Genomic DNA, 21551 nt, shown 5'->3' with positions numbered 1-21551 from the left:
CACTGAGAGCGCACACGGTGTTTCGAGCGCACTTTAGTCTGATCAGAGGATACTTTGGTCTAGGAGGGTCTGATCAGGGGTCACTTCCGGATGGCACCTCAACCTGGGCAGGCTTGGGCGCAGATGAACATCCTGTAACCGATATTTGAAATAGCTGATGGTTTTTAACCATTCGATAGCGTTTTTATGAGGCTGTTTCTGAGGCAGGGCAATTACATCAATGACTAGTAGCAACAAACGTACTTGACGATTCTAGTCGTTCGAGCTGGTCGCCAAAGAGTGTATCCAATAAAATTTGGCTGACTGCTTATACTGAGTTTGTAAGGCTTAACGTTCTCTTGACCGTGAGTTAAAAAGTAACTACATTTACCTAATGATCGTGGCTTGTGTGACCACCCGGGGTCAAAGTTAACTAACCGTTGGTATGCATGTTCTGGTTTTTTAGATAGAACGGTTATGCTTGTATATATTTTCATCTTCCCTTTTTAGTCAAGCCAGGAGAACACTTCCCTGCTTCTTGTTCTATCCATTTGAATATGGACTTCCATTACTCGTAGCAAGATCGTTATCTGGATGTGCGTCCTTTACTCCAAGGACTTCATGCTCGTTGTCCAGATTAGGTGAAAAGTTTTAATCAAAACCGTTACAACGATGCGCCTCTGGCTCAAACATTTTCCTTTCCATTTCAAACTCCTTGATCTGCTTTTACGTTATCAATCCCCATTGACAGGCAAATATATTTTTTAGTCGGCCGTGAGTTATTTGCAGGTGGTTGTGCTTCATTGGTCATAATAGTCAACTGATTTTGGTGATTGGATCAAAAACTTTTGTTCTGTCCGTTGTTCTATGGTAACCAAACGTTTAGATCGTTAAAGAATTTTTGTTGTTCTCTTCATTAAGTTAAAACGAAATGAAACCGTCCCGTTTGTCAAAAGTTTTTTGGCGGAAGAATATTACACGAGAAATATTGTTACTTAGTCTAAAAACTTTCTAAATTTATCCATTGAGTTGGAAATATGCACTAATGTATACTAAATAATTTTTTACTCAGCAGTTGGGTTATCTTTTCTTTAGCAATAATACTTTTAGAATGGTCTTTTTTAGATGAATATAATAATGCAAACATAATTTTGTATGAAATGAATATATTATAACAAAATTCGTGCGGTGAGGTAATTTTGAGCGCACAATAGTCTGATCAGAAGTGATTTTGAGCGCACAATCGTCTGGACAATGGTCTGGGTTTGAACTGGGCCATGGTCGCACAATCGTCTGGACAATGTTCTGATTATGGTCTGATCAGAGGTCCTTTCCGTCTGGGAAGGTCTGATCAGAGACAGTTTCGAGCGCACTTAGAGCGCACACGGTGTTTCGAGCGCACTTTAGTCTGATCAGAGGATACTTTGGTCTGGGAGGGTCTGATCAGGGGTCACTTCCGGATGGCACCTCAACCTGGGCAGGCTTGGGCGCAGATGAACATCCTGTAACCGATATTTGAAATAGCTGATGGTTTTTAACCATTCGATAGCGTTTTTATGAGGCTGTTTCTGAGGCAGGGCAATTACATCAATGACTAGTAGCAACAAACGTACTTGACGATTCTAGTCGTTCGAGCTGGTCGCCAAAGAGTGTATCCAATAAAATTTGGCTGACTGCTTATACTGAGTTTGTAAGGCTTAACGTTCTCTTGACCGTGAGTTAAAAAGTAACTACATTTACCTAATGATCGTGGCTTGTGTGACCACCCGGGGTCAAAGTTAACTAACCGTTGGTATGCATGTTCTGGTTTTTTAGATAGAACGGTTATGCTTGTATATATTTTCATCTTCCCTTTTTAGTCAAGCCAGGAGAACACTTCCCTGCTTCTTGTTCTATCCATTTGAATATGGACTTCCATTACTCGTAGCAAGATCGTTATCTGGATGTGCGTCCTTTACTCCAAGGACTTCATGCTGGTTGTCCAGATTAGGTGAAAAGTTTTAATCAAAACCGTTACAACGATGCGCCTCTGGCTCAAACATTTTCCTTTCCATTTCAAACTCCTTGATCTGCTTTTACGTTATCAATCCCCATTGACAGGCAAATATATTTTTTAGTCGGCCGTGAGTTATTTGCAGGTGGTTGTGCTTCATTGGTCATAATAGTCAACTGATTTTGGTGATTGGATCAAAAACTTTTGTTCTGTCCGTTGTTCTATGGTAACCAAACGTTTAGATCGTTAAAGAATTTTTGTTGTTCTCTTCATTAAGTTAAAACGAAATGAAACCGTCCCGTTTGTCAAAGGTTTTTTGGCGGAAGAATATTACACGAGAAATATTGTTACTTAGTCTAAAAACTTTCTAAATTTATCCATTGAGTTGGAAATATGCACTAATGTATACTAAATAATTTTTTACTCAGCAGTTGGGTTATCTTTTCTTTAGCAATAATACTTTTAGAATGGTCTTTTTTAGATGAATATAATAATGCAAACATAATTTTGTATGAAATGAATATATTATAACAAAATTCGTGCGGTGAGGTAATTTTGAGCGCACAATAGTCTGATCAGAAGTGATTTTGAGCGCACAATCGTCTGGACAATGGTCTGGGTTTGAACTGGGCCATGGTCGCACAATCGTCTGGACAATGTTCTGATTATGGTCTGATCAGAGGTCCTTTCCGTCTGGGAAGGTCTGATCAGAGACAGTTTCGAGCGCACTTAGAGCGCACACGGTGTTTCGAGCGCACTTTAGTCTGATCAGAGGATACTTTGGTCTGGGAGGGTCTGATCAGGGGTCACTTCCGGATGGCACCTCAACCTGGGCAGGCTTGGGCGCAGATGAACATCCTGTAACCGATATTTGAAATAGCTGATGGTTTTTAACCATTCGATAGCGTTTTTATGAGGCTGTTTCTGAGGCAGGGCAATTACATCAATGACTAGTAGCAACAAACGTACTTGACGATTCTAGTCGTTCGAGCTGGTCGCCAAAGAGTGTATCCAATAAAATTTGGCTGACTGCTTATACTGAGTTTGTAAGGCTTAACGTTCTCTTGACCGTGAGTTAAAAAGTAACTACATTTACCTAATGATCGTGGCTTGTGTGACCACCCGGGGTCAAAGTTAACTAACCGTTGGTATGCATGTTCTGGTTTTTTAGATAGAACGGTTATGCTTGTATATATTTTCATCTTCCCTTTTTAGTCAAGCCAGGAGAACACTTCCCTGCTTCTTGTTCTATCCATTTGAATATGGACTTCCATTACTCGTAGCAAGATCGTTATCTGGATGTGCGTCCTTTACTCCAAGGACTTCATGCTGGTTGTCCAGATTAGGTGAAAAGTTTTAATCAAAACCGTTACAACGATGCGCCTCTGGCTCAAACATTTTCCTTTCCATTTCAAACTCCTTGATCTGCTTTTACGTTATCAATCCCCATTGACAGGCAAATATATTTTTTAGTCGGCCGTGAGTTATTTGCAGGTGGCTGTGCTTCATTGGTCATAATAGTCAACTGATTTTGGTGATTGGATCAAAAACTTTTGTTCTGTCCGTTGTTCTATGGTAACCAAACGTTTAGATCGTTAAAGAATTTTTGTTGTTCTCTTCATTAAGTTAAAACGAAATTAAACCGTCCCGTTTGTCAAAGGTTTTTTGGCGGAAGAATATTACACGAGAAATATTGTTACTTAGTCTCGCGTACTGAAGATAACCATGAAAAAGGCCTGCGTGGCTCAAAATGCCTATAAAAAAGACTTTAACTCGCGCCATGAGAAGAATTTGGCAGGACTTATGAAAAGAATTTACCTGGACTTTAACTAGGGTCCTCGACCGTGTAATTTAGTTCAATTTAGTTGCCCACATCTGAATTTAATAGGTTTTTTCACAATTCCAGGTCTAGACGAGGGCTTTTGAGATGCATAGTTCATAGTATCAAGGTTTGGTTTCCTTGAGTTTTGAAATGGGTTTGTTCAGTCATTAAGAATGCCTCATTTTAGCATTTTGTTCGTTTTGCATCGTTCTGCAAATTTTGTTACACCATATGTTCAAACGCTCGTTAAATATGTTAAGCTATTTGTATCATGCATAGTAGCATTGAATTCCATATTCAAACGGCTGTTTGAATCAGACAACAAACAACAATCAACAACTTTAGACTAATATCCGAGAGAGCTGGATTTGTTAATCTGACGATCCTTTTCTGGCTATATACGTCTCCAGAGGGGTGACACATTAATTATCATTGTGATTTGGAAATGGCCTTTTGGTGATAACGAAACACTTTTTTTGCAATTGGCAATCAAAATTAGGACTTTAAGGCGTCTTTTTGTCTTTCCAGAACAGTCTTTTTTTGAAACATGTAAATTACTCAGACTATAACCCTAAGGTTAGATATCTACATGCTCTAAAATGTTAAATAAAATAATCAGCATTGCTATTATTATAATATTCTTCAATTTGTGGCTGTTCGTTTTCATAGGTAAAAATAGGATTTGAAGGCTCCTATTTGTCTATTAACGGGTACTTTCTTGTGTTGATCGAGCAAAAACTCGGTTAAAAAATTAAGTTTTACTGTTAAAAGTTCTCATTGAAGAGGGCAATTTGTTCCATTTTTGAAAGATTAAGTATTTGTTACTCCACTTCGTTTTCGTTTTCTTTTTCATAATAATTTGATTTGTTCTCTTGTTCTGTCTAGCGTTATGGCGACCAGTAAACATTTCAATATTTTCGGATGTTTCCCATTGTCTTATATCTGTTTGTAGCTTCATTAGGCTAACTTTTGAGATAAACAATTTAGCTGGCAGGATACGATCCTTAATGAGAAGATCAATGGAGTGGTCAACTTTTTGACGAATATAAAAAACTTTTATTCCCCAGTCAATTTGCCTGTTTATGCTGTTTATGTTTTTCAGTGTACGAGTTTGAAGAAATGCTCCACTGAAAGTAAGATGAGAGAGTACAACCGACTTGAAAACATCAATTCTTACTTCAAAAGTATTTGATTTCTTACAAGATACAAAGAATGAACTGCATTAGCCATTTTGCTAAAAACTGAGTTCAGGTGATTTTCAAAGTTTAGGTTTGAATCAATTTTTACTCCCAGAGAACGACATGCATGAGTTGGTTTGACAACATTGCCTTTAAAAGAAAACGCTGGATTCGAAGTAGTAGAAATTCTAAGGAATAACATCTCTGTTTTATCGGCATTTAAAGTGAGTTGGGTATTTGTCTGTGTGTTCTAATATTTTTTCAATTTTTTGGGAATATTTTCATTACGTTCAAATTTGCATATAACACTGGTGTCATCCGCAAATTGAACAACACCATTTTCACCTTCCAGCTTTTCAGAAAAATCGTTCACATATAATAGAAAAATAAGAGGTCCTAACACAGTTCCTTGTAGAACACCATAATCAATGGTTATTTTACCTGATAAGTCAATACCCAGTTTTACGCATTGTGTTCGAGTATCGAGAAAAGATTTGAGGAGTAAAATTGTTGATTGAGAGAGGTTGAAATTTTCAGTTCTCTTGAGAAAGATCTCATGTGAAATTGAATAGAAAGCTTTTGCAAGATCTAAGAACACAGCACCTGTGTCATTATCATCCATATTTCCTATTATTTTTTCAGCAAGGTAAAGCACAGCAACAGTAGTCGACTTTCGAGGTTGGAAACCGAATTGTTTTTTGTTCAAGAGCGCAAATTTTTCAAGATAGTCTACTAACTGATTAAGTAAAAGCCTTTCAAAAACTTTTGCGAAAGTTGGTGTCACAGAAATTGTACGATAATTAGTTAAAACAGAAACATCTCCTTTCTTGAAAGTTGGTGTGATGTGTCCATCCTTAAGATTTGTTGAAAAAATTTCTCTTGAATACAATCGTTAAATATAATCTGAAGATGTGTCCCAATAGCATATTTTTCGGATTTCAATGCCCAAGTAATGATGTATCCCGGCCCTGGTGTTTTGTTGTTGTCTAGATTGTCAATAACTCTAAAGATTTCCCTCGAAGTAAAAGGTCTAAAGTTAAACTCTTGAAATTTTCGCTCTATTTTTTCGACGTTCAATGGAACAATCTGCCCTCTGTAGATGCCCCTTTTGCTAAAAACTCTGTTAAAAACGTTAAATATTGATTTTTTGTCTTTCGTTTTTTTTACCATTCTTATCAGTTTCAGTCCTTGCTGTTTACATAGAAACTGAGCTGTTTTTATGGTGTTCTTTAACACAGTGCCGCTTAGGCACTCCTTTCCTACGAACTAACTTTTAAATGTTCCTACTAGATGCATTTTTTTAAAACCGAAGTGGATTATTTTCCAGTTTCTGACGGCCCGATGCTATTTTGCGTCTTTCGGTCAGGAAAGAAATGTCAAACACCTATCAATGGGCGCTGCTGCTGAAACGCTTGATTCTTCATCTGTGATTTCGAATACACTGTCCTTTGCTGGTTTTGTCTACATAAATTTCCTATAATTTCACTAAACCTGAAGTCTGTGCAATTTTGTTGTGAAGCTTGCGACCTCGAAACGATGAAAAAATTTTTGTTAGAAGTAACAATGGGATGAAAGTCAGAATGTTTTAAACTTACAACTTTTGGCAGAACTCGTTTGAAAGGGTTCAACACATGAGTGTACACAAATGGTAGGTCCAGTCTATCATCTGTGATGCAGTGTTGATACATTGCACATGCAAAAAGAGCTACAATAATACTCAACAGGCAAATACAGAATCGAGCAAAAGAAGTCATTCTGAGATGTAAAACTCGACTGCGCTTAAGTAACGTTGAAATTGTTTTTGCTTTGTGTGATTTGTTGAAGCAAATGTTTAAGTAACACTATAAGTAAATTATTGTTGTATTATGTTTGAGAATAAACATAGTTAACAGTTTCTCGAATATCTTTTATTAGAATAATCAAGCAGTTTTTCGATGCTCTCAGAACGTTTCACCGAAGATGGTAATAAGTTGGGATAATTATAATAGTTGAATCTTATAAAAAGATAGAGGTCAGAGAATATGGAAGATGTATAACTGGTATCTCCACAGGATGATGCAGTAGATGGTAGGTCATAACGGCACCAGTCTGCATGCAGAACTTATCGGTATGATCGGAGCTTTGATTTCAAGGATGACAAACATTAATTGACATAGTTTTGCCGAGTTATGACTGTTTGGCGGTAAAAGTTATGATGATTAGCTCACTCAAAGAAAGTTTGCGTGTTTGAAGTGGGATTTCTCCTTGTGCACTTTAGAGGCAGTAATAAAATGGTTTTGGGTTAATACGGTGTACCAAACAATAAGCGTGTGTCAGACCTCCAGTAGTTCGAATATCTAACTAGATCGTTGAAGAAATTCTATACGGGAAGCCATATTGTTTTAGAAGTCATAATCGCCCCATAAATGCAGTATAATCGGTTCATGTTGCGTTTGTTCGCCATTTGAACGTTCGATATGTATATTTAGTCATACATCTCTGAAGGTAATCATTTTGCTGAACACTTATTTTCCTTGTTAATTCACTTTCTTCAATTTATGTGTTTGTGACAGGTCGTCTAAATCATCAGAAACTCTAGTCTCCTAAATCTCAATTGAAGACAATTATTTCTCTCACCGACTGCAGCCGATAATTTTGCAACGCAAATATCCGCTATTCAGATATCAAGTCTGTTTTCGCACCACACACACACAAAATTGGATTTTCTTCCTGACAACACAGCTAAAGGAAATGTGGGCTGCAATGGATGAAGCATTCGTTAAAGAGCGAATTATCTTTGATCGTTATCAATCATTGATGAGAAAATAACAGACAGGCGACTCTGTTGAAAGTGTTTTTGAAAGCTTAAAAGAACTAGCTGAAAACTGTAGGTTTGGGAAAAAAGGAAGACCCTCCTATGGGCGACGGTTTTGTAGCGAACCTGCTTTATGGTGAAGTCATCGAAAATTATTCAGTGCAGAAATTTGAACCAAATGGAGCCAGCCTTGGAATCAGTGATCAATACGAGATCAGAATTCAGTATCGAAACTGGAATTCCCTCCTCTCAGCGAACTCATACTTCTCAACGAACTCACTACATTCAATTATGTCAATCGTTCTGGCAACGAAAATACAAAAAATTGTGTCAATCAATATTGGCAATCATAAACAAGCCAGATCGTGCCAATAATGTGTACAGCTATAAAATTTGGCACACTAACAATCATTTTAATTATGGCCCCCAATGTGAGTCAAATTATTCATTCTTTGATGACAATTTTGTAGCTGCAATATTTCACGATACTCAATTGATAGAACGTAAAACCTAAATGGTTATAATTGGCAAAGTTGCATTTGCACTTCCGCGAATAATAAATTAGCAAATAGAATGGTATCAACAGATGACCTTTTATTGTATGTTCCGGAGTTTGTGGAACTCATTGTAGAAGCAAACGGTTGGGATGACACAATGGTCAATTTCATTTAACAATCGGAGAGAAAATCCAGTTGACAAAAAACTTGTAAAAGTTGGTCACAAATCACCATTGATACAAGATGTTTATGCAACAAGCCTCAATAATCTCGCTAAGCGGATCCAGCATCAAAACCCATTGAAAAAACGCTTCACAGAGACTTTCCATTAGACGTTTCACGTATTGGCCAGAAAAATATTCTTCGCCCAAAAGTCCGCTAACGATGAGGACACTTCAAAAAATGAAATCTCTGGAAAATTTGCAACCAAAAGTCAACTCATCAATCACCTCATAAAAACGAACATGTAGAGAAAATTGAAAGTGCTCGGATCAAAACTTCATATAACGGTTGTTCAATGCGGTTACGCAAGATCATCGTGTAAAGTTAGCTTGTGCTTCTAAAATATTAAATCAGTTTCTCCATAAAGACTAATGTCATATGCAAAACAATTCAACAGAATCCAACACTACTCATAGTTTAAATGAATCTGATAAAAAAAAAACAAAACAACAAATTTTTCAATATTTCACCTGCAAAATTTATACCGTCGACTAAATTTGCACCCAGAAAGAACACAGCATTGTAAAATTTTATGATTAGTGGGGATTTGAATGGCACATAATCATTGAAAACATTTTCATGTTTTCTCAAAGGTACGCCAGCAGAGTTTCAAAAGGTGGTAGACTTCAAGTTATTAGGACTGAAGACGACGTATTGTTTCCATGGTGATATAATTTTTGTGAGTTGTGGTACTGTAGAGCATCGTATGAAACTGGTAGATAGCTTACAAATCTTAGATGTAGACATTCCAAGAACAAACACAGGGAAATGTTCTTTACAGAAATTGAAACTCAATGGCTCATTTATCGACTGACATAAACAATTCGAATCCATAACAGCAGCAAACTTAAATGCAATTTATTTCGACTGAGAAGACTTGAAAAAAATATGCTTACTCTTAGAATCAGTACAACGCATTTGCAAATTTATAGCTATATTAGCTTTACGTTGCCGGTCACTCAGAACTCTCTCTGAATATATAAAACAACAAATAAATACCACGAGCAACGAAAAACATAAACTGCGATTCTAATCTGCAAAGGCAATTCGAATGTGATGCGTCTACAAATGGATCGGGCGCTGCAATAAAACGCCGATTAAAAAATGAGTGGAAATTAATTGCAGTCGAATTTTAAATTCTCAATGCCAATGATGAACAAAATAGAATCGCTGGATTTTATTTTTAGAAGTTTGGTTGATGCCGTTCATTACTTTAGATACTCTGTTTAAATCTACTTTAAATCTGTTTGGAAAACCCTTTCCTGTTGTTAAAGATCATCCAGCCCATTTTCAACATTGAAAGAACGTCGTTCAAATGAATCACACAACAGATTGACTTCCTGGACTGATTGATTTTACCATTTGACTTCATGATTGATCATCTACCTGATGCAAAAATGTTCCGAGTTGTTCAGAGAAAACATTCCACAGATACTGTCAAAAGTTATCTGAGCCACAATAATAAAAAATAATAAATGAAAGATTCTACGGACCTCGAATTATCTCATGAGACCATGGAGAGAATTTTTAACCAGCTTCTCACAAAGACTTTGCTCACAATGCGTACATCAAAAATTGCCGGACTAAAAGAGACTTCTGGAACTCATTTATCAAAAAAAGATAGAGAACAGTGCGAGGCCATAAGCCCCTGCATCCATTGTTTTTGTAGAGACCATCACGTTGTGAAGTATTGTTGCCTGTATGTCGACGAAACCCAAGTCGACTTGAAATGTTGGTCGCTCCACTGGACGCAAGCTGGAGCTTGAGGAGTCGGTTGCGTCGAATTCATGTTGGAATTGCATCGAGTTGTCATAACCGCTTCAATTGAATGTCCCATTCCTGGAACAGGACAATAAAACAAAACCAACTATACCAACCTCGCAAATCATACGGTGACACACATGATTTTGAAGGACCAATTGTGAACGAAAAAGGAAATGATTTTCATTTTCTTGCATCTGTTGACCGTTTTTGAAAATATTCTAACGCTAATTTTTTTGAGGGGGAATTGTAGTAAAATCTGCTCAATCCTTTGTTTGCGTACTCGTTGTTGCAAGAAAATTTGATTTCATCAAGCCCGCCTTTTCATTGTTATACCAGTTACGTCTTTTTGAAAACCAGCTAATATCAACATTATCGTTGCATCTACAGCCCATTATAAAGAGGCATCGAATTAGTGGAGTGAACTATACCAACAGTTTTTAGACATTTCTCTTCCATCAAACAGAGAAAGGAAAGTTTCATAAACAGAATAGCTTTAAAGCAACAAATAATCACATGTAATATATTACACGTAGTGAAGTATAGTATATGGATCACAAGTATTGGGTTGCGGCTGCTCAAGAATCTCAGCGGAACTCAATCTTCACGGCCTGGTTCTCGAGTTTTACGCCAGCTTGGTTCTTCATTTGGATCCAATTGACTAACAATTTTGTCGGAACTTCTAGTCGCATGGTTGTATTAAAGGGCTTTAACTTCCATTTTGATTGAAGTTGAGAATATCCTTCGTGAGAAACTATGTTCAATCTCGCGCTGAATTTTGTAATCTTTCAGTCAAATGCTAGCTAAATAATTAAACAATTATATATCATTTATAACATCATTGTTAATCGTTTATGATGGGTTAATCAAGTAAGTGATTTATGTAAATATTTACATAGTAAAGGTCAAATTACCGCAAAAATTGCGTTTGTTGATTTAAGCAAGGCTGATACATACGTATCTCTAAATGCCTCAAAATATGACATTCGACCATATATTAAATACATAAAGGATCGTAGAATTGACGGTGTAAAAAATTTTACATTAAATATCAAAAAATCAAAAAAAATGCAGCTTTTGCTCAATTTAAATGCTAATAGCCACGCTTGTGGGTCTGATGCCAGAACATTCATTAGGAGCATAATTAGTTTGGAAGTTACCCTAACCGTGCGCTTAATCTCAGGTTGCTTAGGGTTTCCCTTCCCAAAATCGGTTGTGTACAAAATTTCGTTCCCAACTTGTAAAATTTTCCAGTTTTGATCTTCTAGAACAATGGCGCCAATTTCGTTACTCGTCTGTTGAATTTTCCATCTGCCATTTTGACCCTCGCTAATTGTACGACGCCACAGTTGACTTTGAGGACTTGAATGACACCTTCCATTTTGTCTCTTAAATGTTTCTTTGAATCATCTACCATCCGAGCACGTTCTCCTTCTTTCATGTTTCGCACATGTGCTTTTAAACTCTTCGACCTTTGATTCAATTGTGGGTGGAGGACATTCACGAGTCCCTCTTTTTCAAATCGTGTCGGCATATATTTGGGCCGTTTTAAAGTATTTTCTCAGGTCATGGTAGCGCTAACTGGATGGCATTAATGGAGCACTCGCGTTTTCTCGACCTAGCAAGAATTGTTTAGGTGTGAGTGCTGTCAAATCTTCGGGGTCGTCACTTACTGCTGTCAGGGGTCTTGCATTGAGACGTTTTCCTGCAATACACTTTGTTGTACTGAGTACCTCCCTATGAGGCTTTGGTTGTTCAAGATTGCAATCATAACTTTCTTCCAAATTCGAACCAGTCTTTTCCAGATTCCACCAAAGTGTGGCGCTTAGGGAGGGTAGAGTTTCCAAACTTTTTTTGTGCTATGTCACTTTCAATTTTAGCTTAGTCCCGGAATGCTTTCATTTCCTTGGTTGCTCCAGCGAAGTTTTTGTCCTGTTGTCGCTGATGGTGGTACTTGGGTAGCAACGTCATGCAATGAGTTTTGTCTCCTCAGCTAGACAGGACTCGGTGCCGACTGACTGTGCTACTTCATTGTAGACTGCTTTTGTTTTTATACAAGTTCAGAGGCAGCACCATCTCTTCAAGTAACGTCACAGAAACTTCATTTTCACTTCGATGGGTCCGACGTAGTTGACTTCAGCGTTGGTGAATGGAAAAACATGTTCATCAAATCCTTCTCGTGGTTAGACCACCATCGATGTGTGGATTGGATTGGCGGCCCCTTTAGCCACACGGACTCCCGGAGTTCTTCAATGGACATTCCTCGGGTGCCTACGTCGGCAAGGTTTACGACACCTTTAACGTGTTTCCATTGATCCATCGATGAATTTTCCGGTATTTCCGCTGCTCTGATTGCAACGAACAATTTTTGTTTCCTGTGCGCTGCTTGTAGCCGCTGTAGGACCGTTGATGAGTTGGTCCAATGATAAATTTTGTCAATTTTGACACTATTTTTTTCAGTATCTGCTTTCTGAGACGAATTCCGTATACTCTGGCTTGGAGTTCTGACTCTGGTATTGTCATGTGTCTGATGGTGCTACACAACATTTACTATTACATAGGTCAGACTTCACGTTGTTTCATCTTGCAGAAATGCAACAATGCACATTGCTTCTTCTGAGGCATCTGTAAAGATGTGAAATATCAATTTTGTGCAATCGTTTTCAAAATAAGGTTGATTTATCGACATCGTCTTTATTTCACTCAACTGAGAGAAAAAATCAATTAAAAAATTTGAGTGGTCCGCCTATGCTTGTCCCATTTCTGCCCCAATGTTTTTAAGTGGAAACCGCATTCATACGGTAAAAAATGAAAGTATCCTAAGTGGGTCAAACACTGCTGAGACAAACGATGGACAACTCTTGTTGGAACTTCTTGCTCAGCTCCACCACAGACAATGAGACTATCTGTGTCGATGATTGTAGATAACGTTCAAAAGTTTTCAGAAGTTTTGTACGGCTGTCTGTCTCTGGCGTTGGTGACTTGACTTCAGCGTAACTTGTTATCGATAGAAATGCAATTTTGCTGGGGATGTCTGTTTTTCTGATAGATTTCAACTGCTTCCTGAGGAGTTCTAACTTACTTAAGTAAGTCGTCTATGTAGAAGTTTCGCTGAACTGTTTTGACGAGACTTCCGTCGTTGACTGCATTATTTTTCGCCACATGGTGCAAAGCGTAATTTGCACAAGTAGGCGAGCTTTCCGCCCAAAAAAACGTATCACGTGTACTCGTAAACTTCCACCTTCTGCTCTGGTTCTTCTCGCTAGAGAATTTGTAGACATCCGTTGTCGTCTCTTGGTACAGCAATTTGACGAAACACTGCTTATATGTTGGCTGATAAAGCTTTTTGTTGTTCTTGGAAGCGAGAAATAATTCCGATTAGATTCAGCAGCAGGTCTGGTCCAGATAGAATATTGTTGTTGAGGGCTACGCTCTGATACTTTGCTGCCGCGTAGATTGACTTTCTTACGTCTATTTGGATTATTTACAGACTAGTTTTTATCGGGTTTCAATCAGTTCAGTTTGAGTTTCGTCTAACTGTAGGCGTCGTTCTAGAGACTTCAGCTGCCTCATTGCAAAGTAGAAGTTGTTTGGCTACTCGCCTCAGTAAACCAACTTCGTATCTTTTCTCATTGAATTGCGTTGTTTGATCCAACGTCTTAATTGCTTGTTATTCGTCTATTGCATGACCAGTGACATCGGAGTTTGTCATCTTTAATTAATGTTATTGTTGTGGCTAGAGTTGCCAGTTGATTCACTGGTAGCGGATCACCTAAGGTCAAGCCAATTTTTGATTTCACTGCCCATGATGCAGCTGTGCCTCTTGACTTCTTAGTTCGAAAGGGTGATGGATTTTGTAACAATCTTGTCCAAGTATCACTTGAACCTCGTTTAGATTGTAGGTCTGATTAGTCATGTTCCTCAAATGTGCGTAACGGTCTTTCAACTCCTGCAGCTCTACAATCTGGTCAGCCAACTTCAGGTTTTTGTGCACATAGAATGCACTGTTGTCAATGTTTGAGACTTTGCATTAGCTGAAACATCTATGGCCACTAATTCAGCCTTGACTTCCTGTGAGCCATGGATCCCTGCAACTGATAAGGACTCTTTGCGGCCCGACACTTGAACCTTAGATACCATTGACTTGTCTACAATTGAGATTGAGGACCGTGAATCACACATTGATATCACATTTAGGCTTAAGTCTCTCTTTGTCAATTTGATTTGCACCGTTGGGAGTCCTCCATGTGTGATGTTGATTGGTACTGCCGTTTTAGCGTCTGAGACTGTTACGCAGTAAATAAAGAACGAATTTTAGCCAATCAGAATTGAGTATTTATATTCGAAATTAGATGCGTATAAATCGTTCTAATATACGTAGAAAGTTCCGAAAAAGTTCATTTAACCTAATTTTAAGTAAATATAACCTCTATATGTATCGATTAAGCTGGTTTTCGGCTTAATATTTTTAGGTTTTCTAGACAATTGCCGATTGAATACGAACTGATTTGACGTCAATGACATCAGACAAAAAACCTGTTAAATGAACAACAAAAAAATCAAGTTCCACTGGTTACATTGATCGTACTAATGCTATGTACGTTGTTTACTTACGTTGCTTTCAGAACACGTTGCTTTATATATGGAAAAAGCTATAATTGAAGCCTTATCGGTAGACTGTTTTGACCTATTTACAGCTACATTTTGGTGCCGCGACCGCCTTGCGGACACACAATTTCTTTTCCTTTGTTAGCCTAATTGTTGTGAAAGATTTATAAATTTGAAGTTGAAATGGTCGCCCATAGTACTATTGAGTGCCTGTAGTTATAACCGTAGGCTGGAGTCTAACGTGCAAACATCCTCTGAATTATCCATAAATCATCGCAAAGAGTGGTTATTTGGTTGCATTCACGCAGTGAACTCAATGGACCATCGAAATTCAGTTCCACTCACGAGAAGGCGACAGGGAAATTATGAATAATTAAACAAAGCACAGTCATCCTCGTCACAATCCAATGTTTCCGGTGGTACTGAACTGAAGCAACCGTCGTCGTCTCCGGCTACAGCCGCATTTCTGTCCAGCTCTACACCTGTTACAGTTCAAGTTTCCTCACCAGGAGTTGGTGTATCTTTGGAACAACCGTGGCACAAAGGGGTCTGGAAGGGTTACAAGAACTGCAGTCAGAAGATTGGATCACTATCGACAGAGCTGTGGGGAATGGATTTGTCTCATTCTGGACCAGGTCAAAAAAGACTGTAAGACTCCTCCAATACACTTTTTTGATGTCTTGAATTTACACTAGTGAGTTTTAGACGGCAAGAAACCCAACTCGTGATTTTTTGGATAATGGGTAAGTAGAATTGAACGAATATTTGTAGAAAACATAGGTAAGGGGGCCCACAAAAAACAATTTTCAAGACGAAAAAACATCGATTTTGAAAATTTTTGGTAGATTTACCAAAAATTCGAGAAAATTGATACAGTCGGTTCGTATATCAAAAAAAATAACCTCTGATATAGAGAAAATTGAAAGAAAATAATGCTAAATTGTTCAATTTTGAAAATTTTTGGTCAATTTTGAGGCAATTCAAAAAATTAGAAAATTATTACCGAATATTGGTAAACCGTATTTCCGAGCACAAAAGTGTCCAGTTTAGTGGATTACAGTTCCGTATTCAAGAAATTTTAAAAAAAAATTGACCAAAAATAGAGAAAAATTGGACAAAAGCAGAATTTTTTGACAAAGTTGTCAAAATTCAATTTCTCCAACAAGAAGGTTCGTTAATTGAGTGAAACTCAATACACAGTAAAAGTTTGGAAAATTTTCACAACCTCCGGCCCACAAAAAACTATCGAGTTCTCATAATTGTTCTCATCGCTCGTTTTTGTACCGTTTTTGTCCGCGTCCTTTTCGTCCTTTAACTTTTCAATTCTCCGTGTTCCGTTTTTCTTTTCAAAACCGTCGCTCTCCCAAAACGTTGCTTTCGTTTTCTTCCGCTACTTTCCCGGATTTCAGTGTAGTATGTCATATGCGATGGAGTATGTTGTTGTTTTTGCTGCAGTATGTTGAGTATGCTGGTTTGTTTTTTAGGTCTTACAGCTTTCTAGGGTGTGACTTAAGTTTTTTCTCGAGTTACGGCTAGATTGTTCTTTGACTTTTCAACTTTACTAATTTACTAGCCTTCCTGTTGTAGTATATTGATTTTGCTGCTGTATGTTTGTGTGTAACTGTATGATTGCTAGTTGGTTTGGTCTTGTTGCCTTCTAGGGTGTGACTTAAGTTTATTCTCGAGTTACGGCTGGAGTGTTTCTTGACTTTTCCAACTATCTTAGTCTACAAACACACTATTGTAGTTTTTTCAAATTTGCTGTAGTTTGTTTAATACCGTTAGTATGTTGATCGGTTGTTTTGGTTTGGGTATTGCTGGGATGTGACTTAAGTTTATTCTGGAGTTACGGCTAGTAAATTTCTTGACCTTTGCATCCTTTTAGTGCACTACTGCATTGCCGTAAATTAGTTTGGCGTTAAATTTGTTGTTATAGACCCATTATGAACTATGTTAGATTGTCTTGCAGTAGCTTCTCTCTTTCTTCCTAGGGTGCGACTTAAGTTTGTTCTGGAGTTACGGCTAGGTTGTTTGGTTGAGTTTTTGCTGCGGTCTGCTAACATAGTTTCTCCCGCCCGTTCTTTCCCACCGTCCCGTTTCGTTGTTGCGCGTTTTTTGCTCGCTTTCCCGCACGTCCCGTTTCCGCTCCGTCGCACTGCTCGCTCGACTTCTCTTCTGTTCCGTTGCCGTTGCGTCGCGCGTTCCTCGCTTGACTTCCCGTCCTTAACGTCTCCGTTTCGTCGCGCGTTGCTCGTTTGACTTCCCGTGTGTCTTTAGTCTCCCTCCGCGTTGAGCGCTTAGCGTTCAGCGCCCCACTTCTGTTTTTGTCGGGCACTGTGTGCTCGACGACCTTTTTTGCTCTTTGGGCTGTTTGTTTTACAGACTGTCTACAGTGTGCTGTGTTTGGTGCCTTTTTGCGTTGGGATTGTTTTGTGTGGGTTTGATTTGTTTGGAGTGTGCTTATGAAAGATAACCGTTTGCAGTGGTAGTTTTGCTGGTATTTGGAAATAATAACATCGTGATGTCTAACAGTCTTGATCAAAAAGTCAAAAAGTTGTACGCTGCCAGGTCAAAGCGTGAAGCTGAATTGCATGCTATACATGAAGATATTCTTCATTGTATAAATAGTCAAAGTAGGCGAGTGAAAGTTGAACGCCTAGTAACAAAGTGCAACGAAGCATTTCTGACTGTTGTAGACAAAAATGAGGACCTGATTGCATTTGCTGGAAAAACGGAGGATCCAAGTGCACTTGTTCCTTCATTAGAGTCTTACTTGGAGGCAATGACAACTAAGAATGACAAGATACTCACTTCAGCACGAAACTACATCAACTCTGCTGATGATAAAGTGAGTGAGCTCCAGGAACCAAGGGCTCCCATTTTTTCTAGACTTCCCTCAATTATGACCTCGACAAAAACATCTAGTCAGCGCTAACATGACTACGTAATTGCTAAAATGAAGCGCGAAGAAATTGAAAAACAGAATGAGGCAGCCATTCGTCTTGCTAAACAGAAAAAGCAAATGGAATTAGATGAACTGGAGGAAAACAACAGGAAACGGTTGGCAGAGGCAACTCTGCAAGAATTTGAATTGCTGGACGCCGTTTCTAAAGGTAGCCAATCTGAAACAACTGCAAGTGCTAGGAGCTCAATGAGAAGTGAAAAGGCTGTCCAGGACTGGATCAACACCTCACTTGCTTTAAGTTTTCACAATGAGGAGAAAACTGGTGAACCACAGGTTATGATTGACCCTCCAGAATGTCCTAGCCACAACAACGGCAAAACAGTGGAAGATCAGAAAACTGAAATTTCAAGGCATTCTATTCCCAAAAAATTGTCGAGGCAATTACATTTTAAGCAATGAGACCCTTATTACACCCCACCTGAAAATTTTTTGGCTGCTGCTAACACACAGGCGTTGTACCAGGCGCACCTAAGAGCGCAAATAGATCAAACAGGCCAGCAAGGCATGGCGCTTCCAAGCATAACTAATCAAGGAACCGCGGATAGTCAGCCGCCTTCTGTACACGCCCCAGGGGCTTCTTCACCACCCATTCAACAGCCCATTCCACCACAGGCGTTCGCACCGCAAAAAAATCAGAATAATGCAACAGAGTTATTTCCATACGCACAACTTCAAATTTCATAATCCAGGGGACCTGAAACATCAAGTCTGCCCAAGAAAAATTCGGCCCAGCAAATATGCTCCCGACGACAAATTAATTTTGTCCCCCGAGCACCAAACGCCACTCTTCCTCCTTTTCCGACAAAAAATCATCCAGCCCCCGCAATAAACGTTCCCCTGCACCCAAGCGCCCCACCAAGTCCAAACATTCAACAGCACAACTCCGAACCGGCTCATCCTAACGTCCTTCCCATTGCGAACCCATTCTTCGCACCTAACCTCACTGCTCCCATCCCACACGCCCCTTTGGTTAACCAGCCTCTCGTCAACAACAATTTTCAGAATAGTAATAACCGAGTACACAAAGTTGTACGTTCTGTTGCTCCTCCTTTCCCAAATATGCCCAATATTCCTCTTGGCCAAAGTTTTGTGCCAAATATGAGTCATTGGCGTTCTCCGCAGCACAGACCGTCATTAGTCAACCAAGACAATACTACCGTAAATAATGTTGCTCCAAATGTACAGGCACACATTGCACCATCAGTTACTAATTTTCCACAACAAATATATTCGAATTCACCCCTTTTGATTGATATGCAATCACCATCCAGCACATATCAGGAAAACCCGATTGCAACTACAAGTAATATTGTACCTGGTCTGGCCACTCCGGTTTTTCAGCCAACATACCCTTATGTTGGGCCCACTCCGTTGAGTTGGAGTGGTCCGCAGGTGTCTGCACCTGCCCCTCCGATACCGGACAATGCGTCATTGATTAGGGAATTAGCTGACGCAATAAACAGCACGAAAATGACCCTTTGCCAGAATGGAAACTTGCTCAGTATAATGGCGATCCATTACAATGGCACGAGTGGTATGGTCAATTCAAAAGCGCGATTGACTCGCAAATGCTCACTGATGACGTTAAATTGACATACCTTAAGACACTCGTCACTGGTAAAGCAAAGATTGCAATCGCCGAGTTTGCTTACTGTGGTTTAATGTACAAGGATGCACTAAGGACTTTGGAACGTAAATTTGGCCAGCCACAGGCAGTCGTAAGTGCACACTTGGATAAACTAAGCAACTTTCCGCCTCTTAAAATGCACAATAATGATAACATCATTAACTATTCTGCAGCCATATCCAGCCTCGTTGGGGTTTTCAAGTCACTATCATATGATGCTGACTTGAAGAGCGCTTCCCTACTTAACCAAGTGGTACAGAAGTTACCAACAAACATGAAAGAGTCATGGTCACTCTTTACGGTTAAGAAGCACTGGGTTAAGCCTACCCTCCTTGACTTTAACGACTGGCTTAAAGAAAAGGCTGAGGCCCACGATCTTATGAAACAAAGCGCAACCAAGGCAAGGCCTGAAGATAACAGCACTTCAGTAACCAAGACCAAAACAGCCTCAAAAGTGTTTGCATCAAATTCACAACAAAGGGAAACAAAGAAGCAAATGCCATCTTCTTCCACAAACACTTACATTCGCTGCATTGTATGCAAAGGTAGCCACCGGCTATGGGAGTGTCGAGTTTTCAAGGAAAAGACTCCAACCCAGAGAGCTAAGTCGGTGGCGGTTAATAAACTTTGCTTTTCGTGCTTACGGGACAAGCACACGTTCCGCCAGTGCCCTCAACCAAGAAAGTGCCGAGCAGAGGGTTGCAATAGTTCGCATAACACACTATTGCATGGAGCAGATAGGGTTTTCCCAACAAAACAGTCAACAAATCCCAATACCATCGAGTCTTCTGTCAACATAGGTCAAAGTAAAGCAACTACCAGTCAACAGCCGTCTAATAAGACCGCAACGATGTCATCAGTTACTGACGTTAAGGGGCTCCTTCAGGTGACTGAATTGCAGTTGTTCAGTTCCTCCGGTTTAGATACCAAGGCTTTAGTATTGTGTGATACCGCCTGCAGTAACTCTTGGGTGGCCGGTAGTCTCGCAGATAGACTTGGTTTGCACGGTAAAGCACTAAAGCTAACTGTCAAGGGCATTAATACCGAAGAAGTAGTTGACACTAGGATTGTTGAAGTTACTGTGAAACCAAGAGAACATCAAGATTTCGAACCATTTACCATCAACCCTTTCGTTAAAGAGAGTCTGAACGTCGGCTCAGATATAATTAATGTACAGGCCCTGCGAGAGACTTACCCACACTTAGCAGTCCTTGATCCCGTGACATATTCCTATAAAGACATTGAGATGATACTCGGACAAGATGTCTACCATGCCATCCGCCCGTTAGAATACTTCTCTGCCGATGAGAAGCGTTCACCCGTTGCCGTACGTTTACCCATAGGTTGGGTCTTAAGCGGTCCGTTACCATCAAGTTCGTGTTTAACCTCAACGTGCTTTAAAGTGAATATCGAACAGGACAATGAGTTAGCAAGTCAAGTAAAGTCATGGTGCGACATTGAATCATTCGGAGCGAACAAGCAGGTCGACTCCAGATCTGCAGCAGACGCAAGGGCTTACGAGATTCTTGAGAGTACCACCATACACAATGGCCTGAGATACGATGTCGGATTGCTGTGGGCAGCAGATAACACCAAGCTCCCAAATAATTACTTCTCATCCCTTGTGCAACTAAAATCCCTCGAAAAACGATTGGCTAAGGATGAAGACCTTAGAGAGAAGTATACTAGTAGTATCAAGGAAGACCTAAACAAGGGGTATGTAATTGAGGTTCCGGACGCTCACAAGGTTGAGAACCGGTCCGATAAAGAGTGGTACCTACCCCACCATCCGGTTTTAAACCCGAACAAACCGGGTAAGGTGCGTAGGGTGCTCAATGGAGCAGCAAAATTTCATGGCGCCTCACTGAATAAATCTTTGCTCACTGGCCCTGATCTGCTCCAAAACCTTATTTACGTACTTCTTCGCTTCCGGCAACATCCATATGCCGTCTCTGCGGACGTCGAGGGAATGTTTCTACAGGTTGGTGTATTACCATCAGATCAATCATCACTTCGCTTTCTGTGGCGGGAGGACCCCACAATTAACGTTGTAGTGTATCAATATACGCGCCATATATTCGGGGCTAAAGACTCGCCCACATGCG

At 39.5% G+C, this 21551-nt stretch overlaps 1 protein-coding gene across 1 annotated transcript in view; it reads right to left on the bottom strand.

Moving 5' to 3' along the window:
- The window catches only part of LOC142337095 (arylacetamide deacetylase-like), a 53745-nt gene extending 46662 nt beyond the window's left edge, over positions 1 to 7083 (bottom strand). The window contains exon 1 of the mRNA XM_075386173.1: positions 6568 to 7083. Within this exon, the coding sequence (XP_075242288.1) occupies positions 6568 to 6726 (159 nt within the window). The 5' untranslated portion in view covers positions 6727 to 7083. The remainder of the gene's footprint in view (positions 1 to 6567) is intronic.
- Positions 7084 to 21551: the final 14468 nt, after the last annotated feature.

This window comes from Convolutriloba macropyga, chromosome 3 (genome assembly GCF_964194025.1).
Source record: "Convolutriloba macropyga chromosome 3, txConMacr16.3, whole genome shotgun sequence".
Lineage (NCBI taxonomy): Eukaryota > Metazoa > Xenacoelomorpha > Acoela > Convolutidae > Convolutriloba > Convolutriloba macropyga.
Note: the sequence above shows the minus strand (reverse complement) of the source record. Positions and strands in the feature narration are given on the sequence as shown.